General features: G+C 45.6%; 1 protein-coding gene across 3 annotated transcripts in view; it reads right to left on the bottom strand.

Annotated features, from left to right (window-relative positions):
• RDX (radixin) overlaps positions 1-15,292 on the bottom strand; it is a 506,777-nt gene that overhangs the window by 103,692 nt on the left and 387,793 nt on the right. For all 3 annotated transcript variants that reach the window (XM_069202305.1, XM_069202306.1, XM_069202307.1), the window contains one exon: positions 10,394-10,486. In XM_069202305.1, coding sequence (XP_069058406.1) covers positions 10,394-10,486 — 93 coding nt within the window. The remainder of the gene's footprint in view (positions 1-10,393; positions 10,487-15,292) is intronic.

The following is a 15,292-nucleotide window of genomic DNA, read 5'->3' as shown; positions in this document are numbered from 1 at the left end:
TGCATCAGTCACCCTTGCCAGCTCTGGGTGGCGAAGGAAGAGGGATCTGCTGCAGACCCATTTGCGGTCCAGCCACTACTACTGCAAACCTTCAGCAGCCTCCTCTGAAATATGGACATGGTTGTAGGGGTACCCTTGATGTTGGGCCCACTGGGTTCTTTAAATCTAAATGCAGAGCGTGCATATGCCAGCTAGGGTGCACGACCAGCAGGATGCAATCAGCCCAAACAGCTTCAAAGTTGACTCCACTAAAATCCAGAACCGAAGCTGAAAGATCAGGATCCTAGCCTGAATATTCAGGACTCTCTTTCTAGGTGGAAGGCAGAAACTGTATTAGGTTTCAAGTTATATCAACAAGATTGTTGTATAAAGTATGCACTTCTAGTACCTGCATAGGATGTGGTGTATATGTAGCCAATGTTGGCTATGTAGGTCCAACATTGCTTAGGAGAACTAATTTAATGTGTTGTATTACATGTGGGAAGGTGCAATTAAACCAATTGTGACATTCTTGATAAATCAGTGGTATCTCTAAATATTGGTATGCTCTGTATTGTTGAGGTACATATGCAACTCTGTAAGTGTGAAATGCTTTTGAGTCTGCATTGACTGCAGGTAAGATGACCCATGAGTAGAACATTTCTGTTCTGTACGCATTGTGTGCCTCTACCACAAATGTAAAATCCCCAACCTTCACTGGTTAGTCCATTAGATAACAGAAACTGTGTGACTGGTTGTCTACAGTTTTCTGGGATATTTACTAATTGGGCACTAGCCATATCAAGAGATAGGGATCATAGTTGGGAACACCAACGGAGGAATCCTTTTATGGTTCAACCTACAGCCTAAGATAGGTACTGCCCATTTAGCTGAAGAGGACTTTTCCTAACACCACGGACGTCTCTGCATAAGATAATTAGGGTACCCTTAGAATGTGCGGGAGAGAGCTACTCAGAATACCTGTAAAATTAGTGCCTTACCAACGTTGGTGGCGCCATGTCATAAGACTCTTACCCTGGGGGCAAGACTGCTGGTTTTCGAGCCGTAGCACCTCCATGTGTTGGTGACTGAGTTGTTCCCTCATTGGTTGGAAGCTGTCAGCCTAACCATTTGGGCTAGCAAGCAGCACCTCACCCAAACCTAGGAAGTAAAAGTGATTTGTGGCAGCCTAGAAAACATGACACTCTGACTCCTCAGGAAAGTCACGGGTGGCAGATCCTGCCCCCTTTTCTCATTTGCACAAGTCTCGTACATGCAAAGGCCGACAAAGAGATGCAGGACAGTTTTCAATGTATGAATTGAAAAGACTGCATTCTATGATAAAGGACATAAGCTGCGATTATTAGAAAGATGAAACATTTCACAGTTATAATTGTGACCATTAGTGAAAAACAGATGAACAGTCCCAACATCCTGGAATAAATATGTGCCTAAGAATTCCTATCTACGTCCCTAGCATCTTTGTTTGAGCATTGCAGTGATAGCCCTTTCTGCCCATGTTAATCCATGGAAGGAGCCCCGCCCCCAAACCTGAAAACAGGGGTCTGCTGGCTGTCTCCTCAGTTGGCTGTACAGACAGGGCCGGGATCAGAAAAGCTGCAATGAAGTGGCACATAGCATAGGATGGCTCCTCTGGCTGGAATGACCTCTCTAACCTAATTCGGCATGTGTGATGTTTTTATAACAAAACGTGTTGTGTTCTGAGAACAGGCCTGACGTGATCATGTGTCTAGGTGTCGAAAGTTTGCTCCGTGCTCTTGTGGCAGCAATACTAGATAAATTAACATGCACAGCCTTGAGCAGCGGTATAGGGTGAAATGTCGTGCAAAGGAACCAACAACAATGCTTTTGCAGAAAAGCAGTTGATCAAAAAATAAAACATCCCCGCTAAAAGCAAGCCATGCTAAAAATGAAATAAACAAATACATGAAATACCTGGCTAAAAGGGGACAGGCAACAGGCCTAAGCTACAACAAATGTGCCCAAACAAGATGCTAAAATGAACCCACAACAACCCAACCTTGTTAAGAAGGGCCCCAAAGAAAAGAAGGGCCTGAGAAAGAGTCAGGAGTGACTTTGGCAAGCTGACAGTGAACCCCAAAGATTACAGGAGGTTCGCCTTAGTCTGGAGGTGGCTGACCCACCTGTTCTAAGGGATTGCCTGCCACCCTGGAAGTGATCATTGGATTCTGCCTCCCACTAGGTGGCTGCGCTATGTTAAGGGTATGCCAAAGAAGTTTAGCGGTTGGGCTGTGGAGTGCTGCTGATCTGGGTGGCACTTCGGACGCTAAACTGCTAGAAACCTTGAGGGGTTTAGACAGGCTGGCAGTAAGGAATGCCTCATCCAAACTGTGAATGTTGAGTTAAAGCTGGTATGGTTTGGACGAAGGGGCGGAGAAGCCTAGTGAGAAAGCAGTAGCCCTGCTCTCTTCAAATTACTCAAGAGCAGAATTAACCTTGTACCCGTCCAAGTGTGTCCAGTCAAAGGGCATGTCCATTAGGGGGGACTGGACATCGCCGGAGAACCCAGTTGATCACAGCCATGCATGGGAACACTGGTGCCAATAGCTCGCACAATGGAATTGGAGGTATCCAAACCACAACAAATAGTGAGCTTGGCCACATCATGATCATCTTGAATTGTTTCACACTAGGGAGGACTTGTGTCACCGAATACCTAAGGGCATGGAACTAGTGCTCCAACAAGCAGCTGGCACTGACAGAGCTGAAGGCCAGGTTGGTGGAGGTAAATACCCACTTGCTGAATGATTCCACTTGCTTAGGTTCTCTGTAAGGGGGAGTGGTAGGAACCTTGTGTGAATTAGATGGAGTTGTGGAGGCTTGTACCACGAGGCTGTCGAATGAAGGGTCCTATGACAGGAAAGCATGTTCACCCAGAGCAGAATGATTTGTCAGCTGACGGGAAGCCCAGAACAAGTTTTGGCCCAGTACCCTAATAAAGTGCCCATTAGTGTCTTTAAATGTGAGAAGAGGCTCAGCAGAAATCTGTCCAGGTTGTAGAAGAGATTTTTAGTTTTCCCTTCCATGACGGGGAGCCAAAGGTCGAGAACTTTGGCTGCCCTACGCATAACCACGGCGCAAGAAGCAGATTCCTCCATGGATGGTCCTGTGAGAGAAAAAAAAGCTGCCCCGGGAGAGGTTTTAAAGCCACTAGCCTCCTGCAAATCCTTGCACCAATTGTCATCATTGTAGGGTTGAAAGAACTCATCACCCTGGTTGCAGTCATCTGAATCAGTATCAAAGAGGAAATGTAAAGTGGGATGCCTCCCTTGAGGGGCTGGTGTGTCCAAGTGAGAAAGAGGTGCCTCGGGTGGAATCAGGCGCAACTTTGGTCGAGGTTGGATTGGGGCTGACTCAACACCAGAGAGAACAATCAGGTCCTCCTCTGGCAGAGTCCGCATTGGTGTCAAGGAATCCAGGGCCGGTGCAGTACTCAAAACCAGAATCTGGGAAGAGAGTGGAGCCAGAGACCACGGGGGCTGAAGGGTCCGACTGACACCAAGGATGAATCAGCCAGCAGTACACTAGGTGGAGAGCATCTCCGCTCCTTGGAGCCAGGAGGCATGCCAGAGGAGTCAGGAAGGGATCTGGAGAGCCTGGGCATAGCTGAGCACAACTCTTTGATCTGAAGTGACATAGCATTCGGCCTCGGGAACTCTAATTGTGGAATGCCTCCGAAAGGGGACAACCTCTGAAGCAAGGTCAAGGAGAGTGCACAACCCCCTCTTCTTCTTAGGTGAATGCAAGTCAGGTGAGGGAGTGGAGTCCCACTTCAATTTCGTAGGTTAATTTGTAGATTTAATTGATGACTTGAAGAGTGACGAAGATTGGCCTCTCGAGCAGCTCCAACATCTCCAGGAAAGAGACTGAACAAACGTCGGACTTGGACCATGACTTGGAGCAGCCCCAACACAGAATCTTCTTATGCTTGGAGATGTAGCATTTCGCCTTGTGTGACTTGACAGCCTTACTGGTTCATCAACACACAACTGGGTGCAGGGCTTTTAGGTGTGGCTCGACCCCAGGCCCCATGAGAATACGTGTTGGGGATCCTTCACAGACATTTGTTTGACAGACCCTACCTGTAGTTTTTGGAGGTGGCATCACTTGCACACTGGGGAAATTTTGAGGATAAATTTCTCAGAGATAAAAGGAGCTCCAGACCTGCCTCGGATGGCACAGAAAGAAAGGAACTGACATCAGCACGCCTGAACAAAGCCTATGAAGGCCTAGAACATCATTTCTGGAGTGGAACAGCGTCTGTTCAGAGCCACAAGGTGCCATTTTCAGTCACACAGCAGTACTGCTGAGAAGTTTTCAAATCCAGTCTGATGCCTGGTGAATATTCAAAAGGTGAGGGAATCTGCAGCTGGAAGTCTATCAGAATGCATTTAAGATGAAGATTAACAATTTCTCTAATCTGCAAGTAGAACAAGTTTTGAAAAGCTATTTCTTCTTCTGTGCAGAAGATAGCATTATGACAGAAGCCTCCCCAGGCCCAGAAAAACACCCCAAAAACATGAGAAACTAGAATAGCTACCTCAGAATGGCAAACCTGGACCACATTACAAAGTTACTCATAATATACATTACGCAGTACAGTAGTCTATAGTTCAGACGCGTTTGCATTAAAAAGGTTTATTTTTTTGCCTGCAACTTTTGACCTTGAGAATGGATATGCACAGAATTTGGCAAATCACTAGCTCAGTCGGGTAAAGTACGGCATTCCAATTCTGTGCAGGCAAAAGAATGAAAAAAATGTAAAGGAGGGATGTGAGGGAGGAGTTGGGAAAAAAGTGACTTTCCTTTTTAGCTCCAATAGGAAATTGTGTTCACGAATACAGTCTGAACCACTAAACTGATTAAAAGCACACTTGGCATATAAATAAAACTTAACTCAGAAAGTGTGCTTTTATTGACTTTCTACAATAGATTTTGAGCTATATAAGTTGTTTTTTATTTTTTTTAAATGCAGAATGCACTTCAAATGTTTACTCCTTTTTAATACATCTGCCGGCTCTCCTCCGGAAACATGACTGAAAATCCCATCAATCACATTTTGATTTTTTTAAGAAATATGATTGGCCATATAAGTACTCAGATTTATTTTCAGCCACCTTGAAAATTGAGAATCCGCTGCAACTCGAAGTTTCCCACTGTGGAAAAAAAGAAATCACAGACATGGGGGCGGAGGTATCCGGGGGAGGGGGCAATGGGAATCTCATTAGGTGACTTACCCTAGAGCAGTGCTCAGGGGTACCCAAAGGTAAAGTAAAAACAGGGCCCACCAAAAAAAAAAAAAAAAAAAAAAAAAAAAAAAAAAAAATGGACCACAAAAGGACATTCATCCAACTACCACTCCACTCTGCCAAAAGCTGTGTGCAGCAGGGGCTGGCAGTTGACTGGGGGTTAGGTGCAGAAGCTGGCCTGTGCGTAGTGGGCGTTCAGCCTACGGTCCTTGCACACATCCTTTGGCTTTGCCTGGGGGATAGCAGGAGGGGCGTAGGGGGTCGGGAGGGATCTGGGGAACAGAAAAATAAATGCATTCTAAAAAAAAAAAAGAAATTCGCTTAAAGTTTTAAGGTAATTCACAGAAAAAAACAAAGATGACAATTTAGTTACAGGTTTGACTCAAACACTACAAAAAAACTGAAATTAGCTAATATTGCCATGCAGGGGTTCTGACATCACAAAGAACATGTTATTTATCTTTGCTAATGCCCTATCTGGAAAAGACTATCTAGCCACAGATTCCTTACCTTAGAATTATCTCCAGGCCTCAGACTGGATATGGAAATATTTCATGAGCAGTACCCCTGCACACTGGTAGGTGGCATCGTTCTGTTCTGCATGGTGCTGTCTGCACCGGAAGTGACGCACACAGAGCCTATATAGGCGCCATCACAGAGTGCTGGCATCATTTGTTTTCTGGCGGCATTCCATTCCAGTAGTGCAGAGCCAAGAAAAATGCAGAGGTGGAAACCTACGGCCTGAAAAGGAAAAACCTTGTCCCTAGAGTTCGGCTTGGAGAGCGAGGAGGATGGGTGGGTCAGTAAAGAATCTGCAGCTAGAGAGAATCTCTACTAGATAAGGCATTAGTGAAGGTAAGCAACTTGCTCATCTAATAGAGACTTCTAGCCAATGATTCCTTACCTTAGAATAGATACCCAAACAATACCTCCCCCAGAAGGTGGGTCTGCAGAACAAATTCACACACTAGAAAGTACTGCAAGACTGAATGGGCAAAGTGCACATACCAACGGACCCGACTATGTAATCAATAGTGCTTGGTGAAGGTGGCCAGAAAAGCCCACATTTCTGTCAGTCAGATGTCAAAGAATAGACTCTGCATGCTAATTCAGTTATCGCAGCCTTGCTTCTTGGCCAATGCAGAGAATATTTTAATGCAGAGCACAATCCACTGGGAGATGGTCCATTTCTGCACAGCCTTCCTCTTCTTGGCTCCAACATATTCCAAGAAAAGTTGATAGTCCACCTGAAACTCTTGTGTGGTCAAGATAGAACGCCGCCGCTCTTTTTGGATCCAGTCAATGGAGTCACTCCTCTCCTTTAGAGGGATACAGTGGAGCATAAAAGGTAGGCAGGGTGAGGGACTGGCCTACATGAAAAGGAGTGACAACTCTCAGCAGAAAGAAAGCTCTAGTGCGAAGAACCAGCTTGTCTGGAAAGGTGGTTAGGTATGTAGGCTTGGATGACAAAGCATGGAGCTCACTGACCCTCTGGGCAGATGAGATTGTCCTCTACTTTCAAGACGATTTTCTTGGTGGCAATCTAGGGGCTCAAAGGGAGCATAACTCAGACATTTAATGATGAAATTGAGGTCCCACTGAGGCATTATAATGGGTGAAGGTGGAAACATAAGTTGAAGATCTTTCTATGGACAACTGGTGACTTGAAAAGGGATGGCTGACCTGGCAACCGCAAAAAGGATCAGATGGCAGATAGCTAGCCCTTTAAGGTGCCCAAAGCAGAGCCCTGCTGGGCAAGGGAAATAATTAAAAGAAGAACCTGAGAAAGGGGAGCAGAAAGAGGATCGACTTGCTTTTCTGAACACCATGCTATCAATTTGCTGCAACAGCAGAAATATCCCATTTTGATGGAGGTACGTCTGGCTGCCAAGATAACATTGCAGGCTTTGGGTGGAAGGTCAAAAGCTGTCAACTGTTGGTGCTCAATCTCCACACAAGAAGGTGGAGGGTTGACAGGTTTGGGTGGAGAACCCTCCTCTGTTGTTGCGGCAGAAGATCCTTCCGAAGGGGCAACCTGATCAGAGGACTGATGGCCATGCTCAACAGCTCAGCATACCAAACTCTCAGAGCCGAGTCTGCAGCCACAAGGATGACTTGGGCCTGGTCGTTCCTGATCTTCTTGATAACTCTGGGCATGAGTGGTATGGGCGGAAAGGCAGACAGGAGACCTATGCTCCACTCGACATGAAAAGCATCTCCAAGCAAGAGTAGCCTTGGAAACTCCAGTGCGCAGATATGCTGACACTGCGTGTTCTCTGCAGTCGCAAACAGGTCCAACCAAGGCTCTCCTCACTGCTGAAAGGGACCTTGCACCATCTCTGGATGGAGGTGCCTCTGATCTCCATCTCTCCCAGGTAGCTGCCCCATCTCAGAAGTAACATGTGTTACCGCTGTCAGATCTGTTCAGGAAGAGAGGGGTCTGCTCCTGACCCAATCACGGCTTGTTAACTACCACTGCAGATCTTTTGCAGTTTCTTTTGAGATCTGACCATGTCGGAGAGATTCCCCTGATGCTGACCCCCACTGGAACTTAAGGTCTCACTGCAGAGTCTGCATATGCCAGGGGGTCTGTGTCACAAGCAGGATGCAGAAGGCCATGAAACCCAGAAGTCACACAGACCGAATCACCGAAACCCAGGATAGAGGCTGAATCATCAGTATCATAGCCTGAATATCCTGGACTCGCCATTCAAGAGGATATGGCCAAAAATGAACTGTGTCCAGAACACCTCCAATGAAGGGGAGCATCTGAGAGGGGAGTCAGGTGTGACTTACGCACATTGATGGTGAACCCCAGAGAGTGCTGGAGGTCGCCGTAGTCTGGAGGTGGGAGGCAGCTGCCGGAGGTGAGCCTGCCTTCAACAGCTAGCTGTTGAGCTAAGGAAAGACTGGTACCCCTGATCGCTGCAGAAGAGCTGCAACCACTGCCATCACCTTGGTTAACACCCGATCAGCGTTGGTAAGGACGAAAGAGAGCAAGGTGAACTGAAAGTGCTTGTGGTCCACCATTAACCGCAGGAAGCCCCTTCCACCATCACTTACGACTGATGCACCTCAGGCAAGACAATCTTGGCTGCCACTGGGAGCAGGCTAAATCCCAGTATCTCAACTGCCCTACTCATCACACCCAGGGTAGGAGGCAAGACCATGCCAGTATCTGGGAAAGTGACCAGTTGAATAGCACCTGCCAATTCCTCACAGGTGCATGGCCTCATAAAATTTGCTCAGGCTGTTAGAAACTCAGGGAGGTATAAAACGAGCCCAGGTACAAGCTCAACCGGAGCCAGGCCTCAAATGACACCTTGTCTCGAGGGAAGACTTAGGACGGTGTGGAGTCAAAAACATCCACATCTTGGCCTTTTTCAGGGGACTTACTCGAATGCTTGAACAATTCTGATGAAGACTGACGGCTCGGCGACCAATTCCAGGACCTTTCTCTTGACCGAATTGAGACTGTTGCGGCATCTCACACTGAGTGGCAAGTAGGTTGAACGTTTGCTCCCTCAAGGCCCTGGGATGCATGGCTTGGCAATGAATTCAGGTCTTCGCATTGTGGTTTTGCTCAGGGCATCAGAAGAAAACAAGGTGAGAGTCCGTCACAGACATCTGTCAGTGACAGGCAGGGCTTGAAGCAGACTTTCCTTGTGGACATTCCTGACACACACAGGAAACAATGTCTCAGATATTTTCAAAAAAGTGTTGAAAAAAGGTCAGTCAAAAAGTGACTGGGGGTAGCTCTCTCCAGATCTGCGTGGACTGGTGTGGAAAGAAAATAACTGACAGCGTACTGCGGTGCCGATATAGGTACCGCGCACGTCACTTCTGGTGCAGACAATTGAATGCAAAGCCCAACACTTACCTACTGGCGTGCAGGGGTACTGCTCCCAAAAAAAAAAATCAGGATTTAGTCTGATGCCGGGGGTAATTCTAAGGTAAGGAATCTGTGTTTAGAAGTCTCTATCAGATCACAAGCTTATAAAAACGGCTTTCTTCGAAGGGCAGTTAACAAAGGGCACTGATTGGTATTATTGTGTTTATGTCACTGTTGCCTTTAATCAATAAATGTTTAATGAAACAACTGGAAATGATGAGGGCTGGTGGATGTAAGAGATCTTTTGGTTGCAACGTTTATCACATAATTATGGGTCTAGTGCATTTTTTTTTCTTCACAATCTGCTGCATAATTTGTAGATTTCACAAAAATATTTCTAACTCAAATGGATGGAAAGAATGCGTTATTGAATGTGCTTTATAATTTGTGCCTTTTTGCTGCCTAATTAAAATAACATTGCCACACGATTTGGTCGTCCATGCAACACAATCTTTATAGCCTTAGCAATTGTAAAGCTCTGCAGAGTGTTTGGGCTGTCATTATGATGAAGAAATCTATATTTCGTAATGACCTATAAAATATTTCGTGTGTGCGTATATACAGACAGGGACAGGCGTGTATAAAGCTTCTTAACTGGTTTAAAGTTACAATATTCTTTTTGAGAAGATTAGGACACATATCAGAATGATTAGGAAAAAGAAAATAAAGAATAAGACTACCCCATAAAAGTGTGAATTAGAAGTCCAAGCTGAAGTTCTTCCATACTCAAATTAGCATGATTTGTGTTTGAGGCTGCACAAAGAGGTTTCTCTGGATTACAGAACAATCTATTCAAATGCTACAAAGAGTATAATAAAAAGCAAGGGATGACTATTCAAATACACAGCATACAAAAACAAGGAGACATTAAAATATTTTGCTAGTCTGTGGCTTCTCACATTAATTTTGGTCTACAATGGTTACACGTTACAACAGTTAAAGCAAGTGTTGCATGCAAAAGCAGTATGACTCAAACAGAATACCCCCTGTTGTTCCTTTCATTCAGACTGACATGCTAGCCAAACGAGGATATACTGACTCTCTGTGAGCAGCAGCGCACGACTGTATTTACTTATGCACACAGTGATTGGCACAAAGACAGTTTATGCTATTAGGGCCCTCAGAGATACCAATAATGTCAAAGCCTTGCCATGTGAAAAAAGAGTGGACACAAAGAAATATACAAGTCAAACTATGTGATCACAAAGTTAAACATAAACCAACGTATTACTTTATGCTGCCACTCGGAGGCTTCTTCTTCCTTCTTTTTCTTGGCTTCCTCAAGAAGGGCAATCTTGGCAGTAAATTCGGCAAGTTCTGCTGCCTGCAAGACGTCAAACAAAAATGGAAGGTTGAAAGGAAAACAAATGCAATTTTTTTTTTTTTTGAGATTCAGTTTGCAGCATTCCTCTAATTTATCATACACATCGATGCCTTGCTTAGTTGCAGGGGAACAACAGACGTGGAAAGGAGTTCCTTGTCCATTAATCTGTAAAGAGCCTGCAAAACACATTGATAGCATTTATAAGTAACTGTGTCTTATTACAGCTGCCAACGTCTCGACATTAACCCCACTGCCCCCAGATACTGAACCCACATTTTTTTAAAAATAGCCAGCAAGATGATGATAATTGCTGACATGAATAGAAGTTGCAAGCATGTATGGGATAAAGAACTCCCTGTCATATAATAAGGATGTTGCAAGCCATCGAGGTCACACCAACATCTTTCCAACAAACCACTTAAATTGTTCGTCATAGCTCTTTCATATAAAAGAGCATGTTTGCAAACATGAAGTAAAGGATAAAAACAAAACCTCTAGTGCAAAACGCAACACAGCAAAAATGCTGTTAAGTATCTGTTGCAAAAAGATATTGGAATGATTTGAATAAAGGTCAGTTTTTTATAGAAAAGGCGCATTAGTTAAGAATGTGTAGAAACATGCAGAAAGATTAACTTTTCTACAATTACCTAAGGAACGCAATAAATAAAAATGTTGGCATAAATATTCCCTTCAGCTGGTCATTGTGCAGTTAGCAAAACAGAGCAAAAGAAAGAAAAGCAACACTTTGCTCTTTAAACAGCTACTTTAATCGTGCTGTGTGAATTGACCTGCCTTTCCCCTCGGCTGGAGGCTCTGGCAGAGGTAATGAGACATCAGAACCCAAATGTAATAAGTTATTACTGTTGAGTGGTTGTCATTTCTTTATAATAGGCGCCTGGGTGTATCACAATTCACCTATTAAACATAGAAATAAATATGGGTAACGGTGAATTAGGGAGATGTTTTCATGGTTTTCAAGTGTTAACTCTTTCTTTATACGTCAACTAAATGCATTATTCCTGGTGGAATTTAATAGTTTAGTAGTAATTTTAAATGAGGAAAACTAGGCCTGGAGTTGCAGTAACATTCATTGTCCCGCTCGAAAAAGGAGACAGCAGTACAGCCTTTCAGGCACATTAGGATGCAGATCAATAGGAATCTGCAATCCTGCTTGTGGCATAAAGTAATGCTTTTGAAAATGGACTACTGGTTAAACCTGTAATACGTGTAGCAATACGGGATTTATTTCTGGTAGATCAGAATGGAGCAGCCTTGATGGGGCAAAGAGATTTGAAGTGAAAAAAGCCTTGTTCCTATTAGAATACCCTTCCATAGGGCACTGGAACCTACACAGCAGCTTACTATAGGTTGCTTGTGAACACGACATGTTGCAGGGCTACATGTTTTGTATACTTTAATAACGTAATGCTGGACAAACTAGCAATATAGTGTTTCCAATTCAATCTCACAATGAAGACTGCAAGAGAGCCGCAAGATCTTTCCAGACAAACCAAAAGCGTGGAATGTTAAACATGACACAGACTTTGAGAGTCAAAGTGAAGCCTGAGCCAGGACAGTACACTGCACTACTGGCCCTCAAATTGGCCTTTACTGGCTGAAAAACAAGCCACGGTAAATGACAGAGAAAGAAAAGCATATTAATTAACAACAAGTTACAGTTAAATCGCGCTTGCTGAGCATTAGAGTCTAATTAAGGATGTTTACATTTAAAATGGCACACCAAACTTGTAAAGCGCAAAATCAAATTTGCAACTGATGGGCGAAGTCACTTTACTTCACTTCATATTAAAGTTCAAATGATTTCACCATTTTGGGGGAAAAACGTAACCAATTCAGCAGGAGATTTAACAAGAAAGAATCCTACATACGCCACAACGGCCCACTGGATTAGCTGCCAAAGGTAAAAATGTGATAAAGACAAATTTCACCGATTTGGTATTTATTCCAACTAAAAAAAAAATACATAACTGCTCTAATTGGGCCACTGGCTGAAGGTGACTGATCTGATGTCTAGCTAAACAATCTGTTTCAGCATTGTTGTAAAATGGATATCGCTGTGTTGCAAGATCAGACTTCAAAACTCATTGGAATGAAGCTAAACGTTTTACCCATTGAATTTCCGACTTCCTACCTGCTTCCCACGTCTACTGTTGGGGGGAAATTGGCAGCAGAACAATGATGTGAAATGTGCAAGAGATAACAATGTCATTGTTGGAAAAGGCCCTTTCTGCAGGGTTATCCCCAAACTTTTCACCTTCTTCCTCCTATTTTTTCGGGTCTGATTTTGCTGGTTTATTGTCTCTGAACACTTTACCACTGCTAATCAGTGGTAAAGTGCAAGTATTCCCCACATAAATTGTACTGTGGATTGGATCATCCATGATTGGCATATTTGATTTACTAGCAAGTCCCTAGTAAAGTGCACTAGAGGTGCCCAGGGCCTGTAAATCAAATGCTACTGGTGGGCCTGCAACACTGGTTGTGCCACCCACATTAGTAGCCCTATAAACATGGCTCAGACCGGCAACTGCAGTGTCTGCGTGTGCAGTTTTAACCCGTTCTGTGCCGCAGACGTAATGGTTACGTCCTGCGGCACAGTGCTGCCGTGCCGAGGACGTAACTATTACGTCCTCAGCACACAGCCCAGAGGGAGCGCTCTCGCTCCCTCTGTGTGCTTCCCCCCACCCCCCCAAAGTCAGGGATGGAAGAGGAAGCCCTTCCCCTTCCACCCCGACCCCCCCATAAGGACGTCAGCGCGCGATCGTGCGCTGACTTCATTATGGGGTTCTCGCCGCACAGGAAGCCATTTGCTTCCTGTGCGGCGAGAGGAGAAGAGGTGAGTTCCTCTTCCCGGTGGGTGGGGGGTTTGGGCCAAAGAGGCACCGGGGGAAATTAAAGGCAGGAATGCCCACTAGACACCAGGGATTTATTTTTTTTGGTATTGCTTTTGTGTTTTTGACTTGCGGGGAGCGACCCCTTGGGCAAGGGTCGCTCCCCTTTAGGGGGCAATTATTTACAGCCATTTCTGCCCCCCTTGGGGGCAGATTGGCCTACTTTTTAGGCAGACCTGCCCCCAAGGGGGGCAGAAAACACTGGATCACCAGGGATGTTTATTTGAGTATTTATGGGGGTGAGGGGGGGTGCCCCCTTGGGCAAGGGGCGCCCCCCCCCCAAGGGGGCATAGAACTGTTGGCCTTTTCTGCCCCCCTTGGGGGCAGATCGGCCTATTTTTTTTAGGTCCATCTGCCCCCAAGGGGGGCAGAAGCCACTTAGGCACCAGGGATTGTGTGTGTAGTGGATGGGGGGGGCGGCCCCTTGGGCAAGGGTCGCTCCCCTTTGGGGGGCATGTCTTTTAGGGCCATTTCTGCCCCCCTTGGGGGCAGATCAGCCTATTATTTTTAGGCTGATCTGCCCCAAGGGGGGCAGAAACCACTAGAACGCCAGGGATTTGCTTTAATGTGTTTATTTTTGTGTGGGGGGGGGGGGGGGCATCCCCTTGGGCACGGGGCACCCCCCCCCCATGGGGGGCATTGACCTGTTGGCCATTTCTGCCCCCCCTAATTGTTTAGGCCCACCTGCCCCCAAGGGGGGCAGAAGCCACTTAGACACCAGGGATAGTGTGTGTGTGTGTGTGTGTGTTAGTGGATGGGGGGGGCCTTGGGCAAGGGTCACCCCCCACTTTGGGGGCACATGTACCCAGGCCATTTCTGCACCCCTTGGAGACAGATCAGCCTATTATTTTTAGGCTGATCTGCCCCCAATGGTGGCAGAAACCACTAGAACGCCAGGGATTTTTAAAATTTGTTTATTTTGGGGGGGGGGGGGGGGGCGTTCCCTTGGTCATGGGGGGCATTGACCTGTTGGCCATTTCTGCCCCCCCCTGGGGGCAGATGGGCCTATTTTTTTAGGCCCACCTGCCCCCAAGGGGGGCAGAAGCCACTTAGACACCAGGGATAGTGTGTGTGTTAGTGGATGGGGGGGGGGGGCCTTGGGCAATGGTCGCCCCCCACTTTGGGGGCACATGTACCCAGGCCATTTCTGCACCCCTTGGAGACAGATCAGCCTATTATTTTTAGGCTGATCTGCCCCCAAGGGGGGCAGAAGCCACTTAGGCACCAGGGATAGTGTTGTGTGTGTTTTTTTGTTTGAGGGCTGTCCCCTTTGGCAAGGGTCGCTCTCCATGGGGACACACTACTAAAAGTATTTTCTGGCCTCCTTGGGGCAGACAGGCCTATTTTTTTAGTAGGCCCATCTGCCCCTATGGCAGAATCCACTTAGGCACCAATTTCTAAATGTTTGATGGTAGGGTGTTTGTCAACTGATTAAGTATTTGCATTTGTGATAAAAAATGTTTTCCTCCTTTTTGTTCTAGTGCAAAGCTTTTGCTTTATTTGCTGTGGCTCCTTGCGGTTTTGGCGGTGGTTGACCTGCAGTTTGCACAGTTGCATGTTTTAGGTAAGTAAAAACAATTTACTCCAAAGGAGTATTGTTGCCATGCATGAATGACATGTTTGTAGGGGGTGTACTAAATGCAGGATTGTGTGTGAAATTGTCCTTAGATTTGTGCACAATGATATTTGTTTTGTCTTATTTCTAATTTGCCTCTCTTTCTTTCTTTTTAGTGGGATATCATTGGTGATTGCTGTGTCTGTGCAGAGTAGTTGCTGGTGAATCAAGCTTTTTCAGGCAAGTGAGCGGTATAGTTTTTGGGTTTATAACTCTTACTAACAAAGCTACACTTTGTTACTTGTCTTACACAGTGCTGGTTGTTGGTGGTGAATTTGT

This window comes from Pleurodeles waltl, chromosome 8, assembly GCF_031143425.1.
Source record: "Pleurodeles waltl isolate 20211129_DDA chromosome 8, aPleWal1.hap1.20221129, whole genome shotgun sequence".
NCBI classification, from domain to species: Eukaryota; Metazoa; Chordata; class Amphibia; order Caudata; family Salamandridae; genus Pleurodeles; species Pleurodeles waltl.
This window is presented reverse-complemented; position numbering and strand designations above follow the sequence as displayed.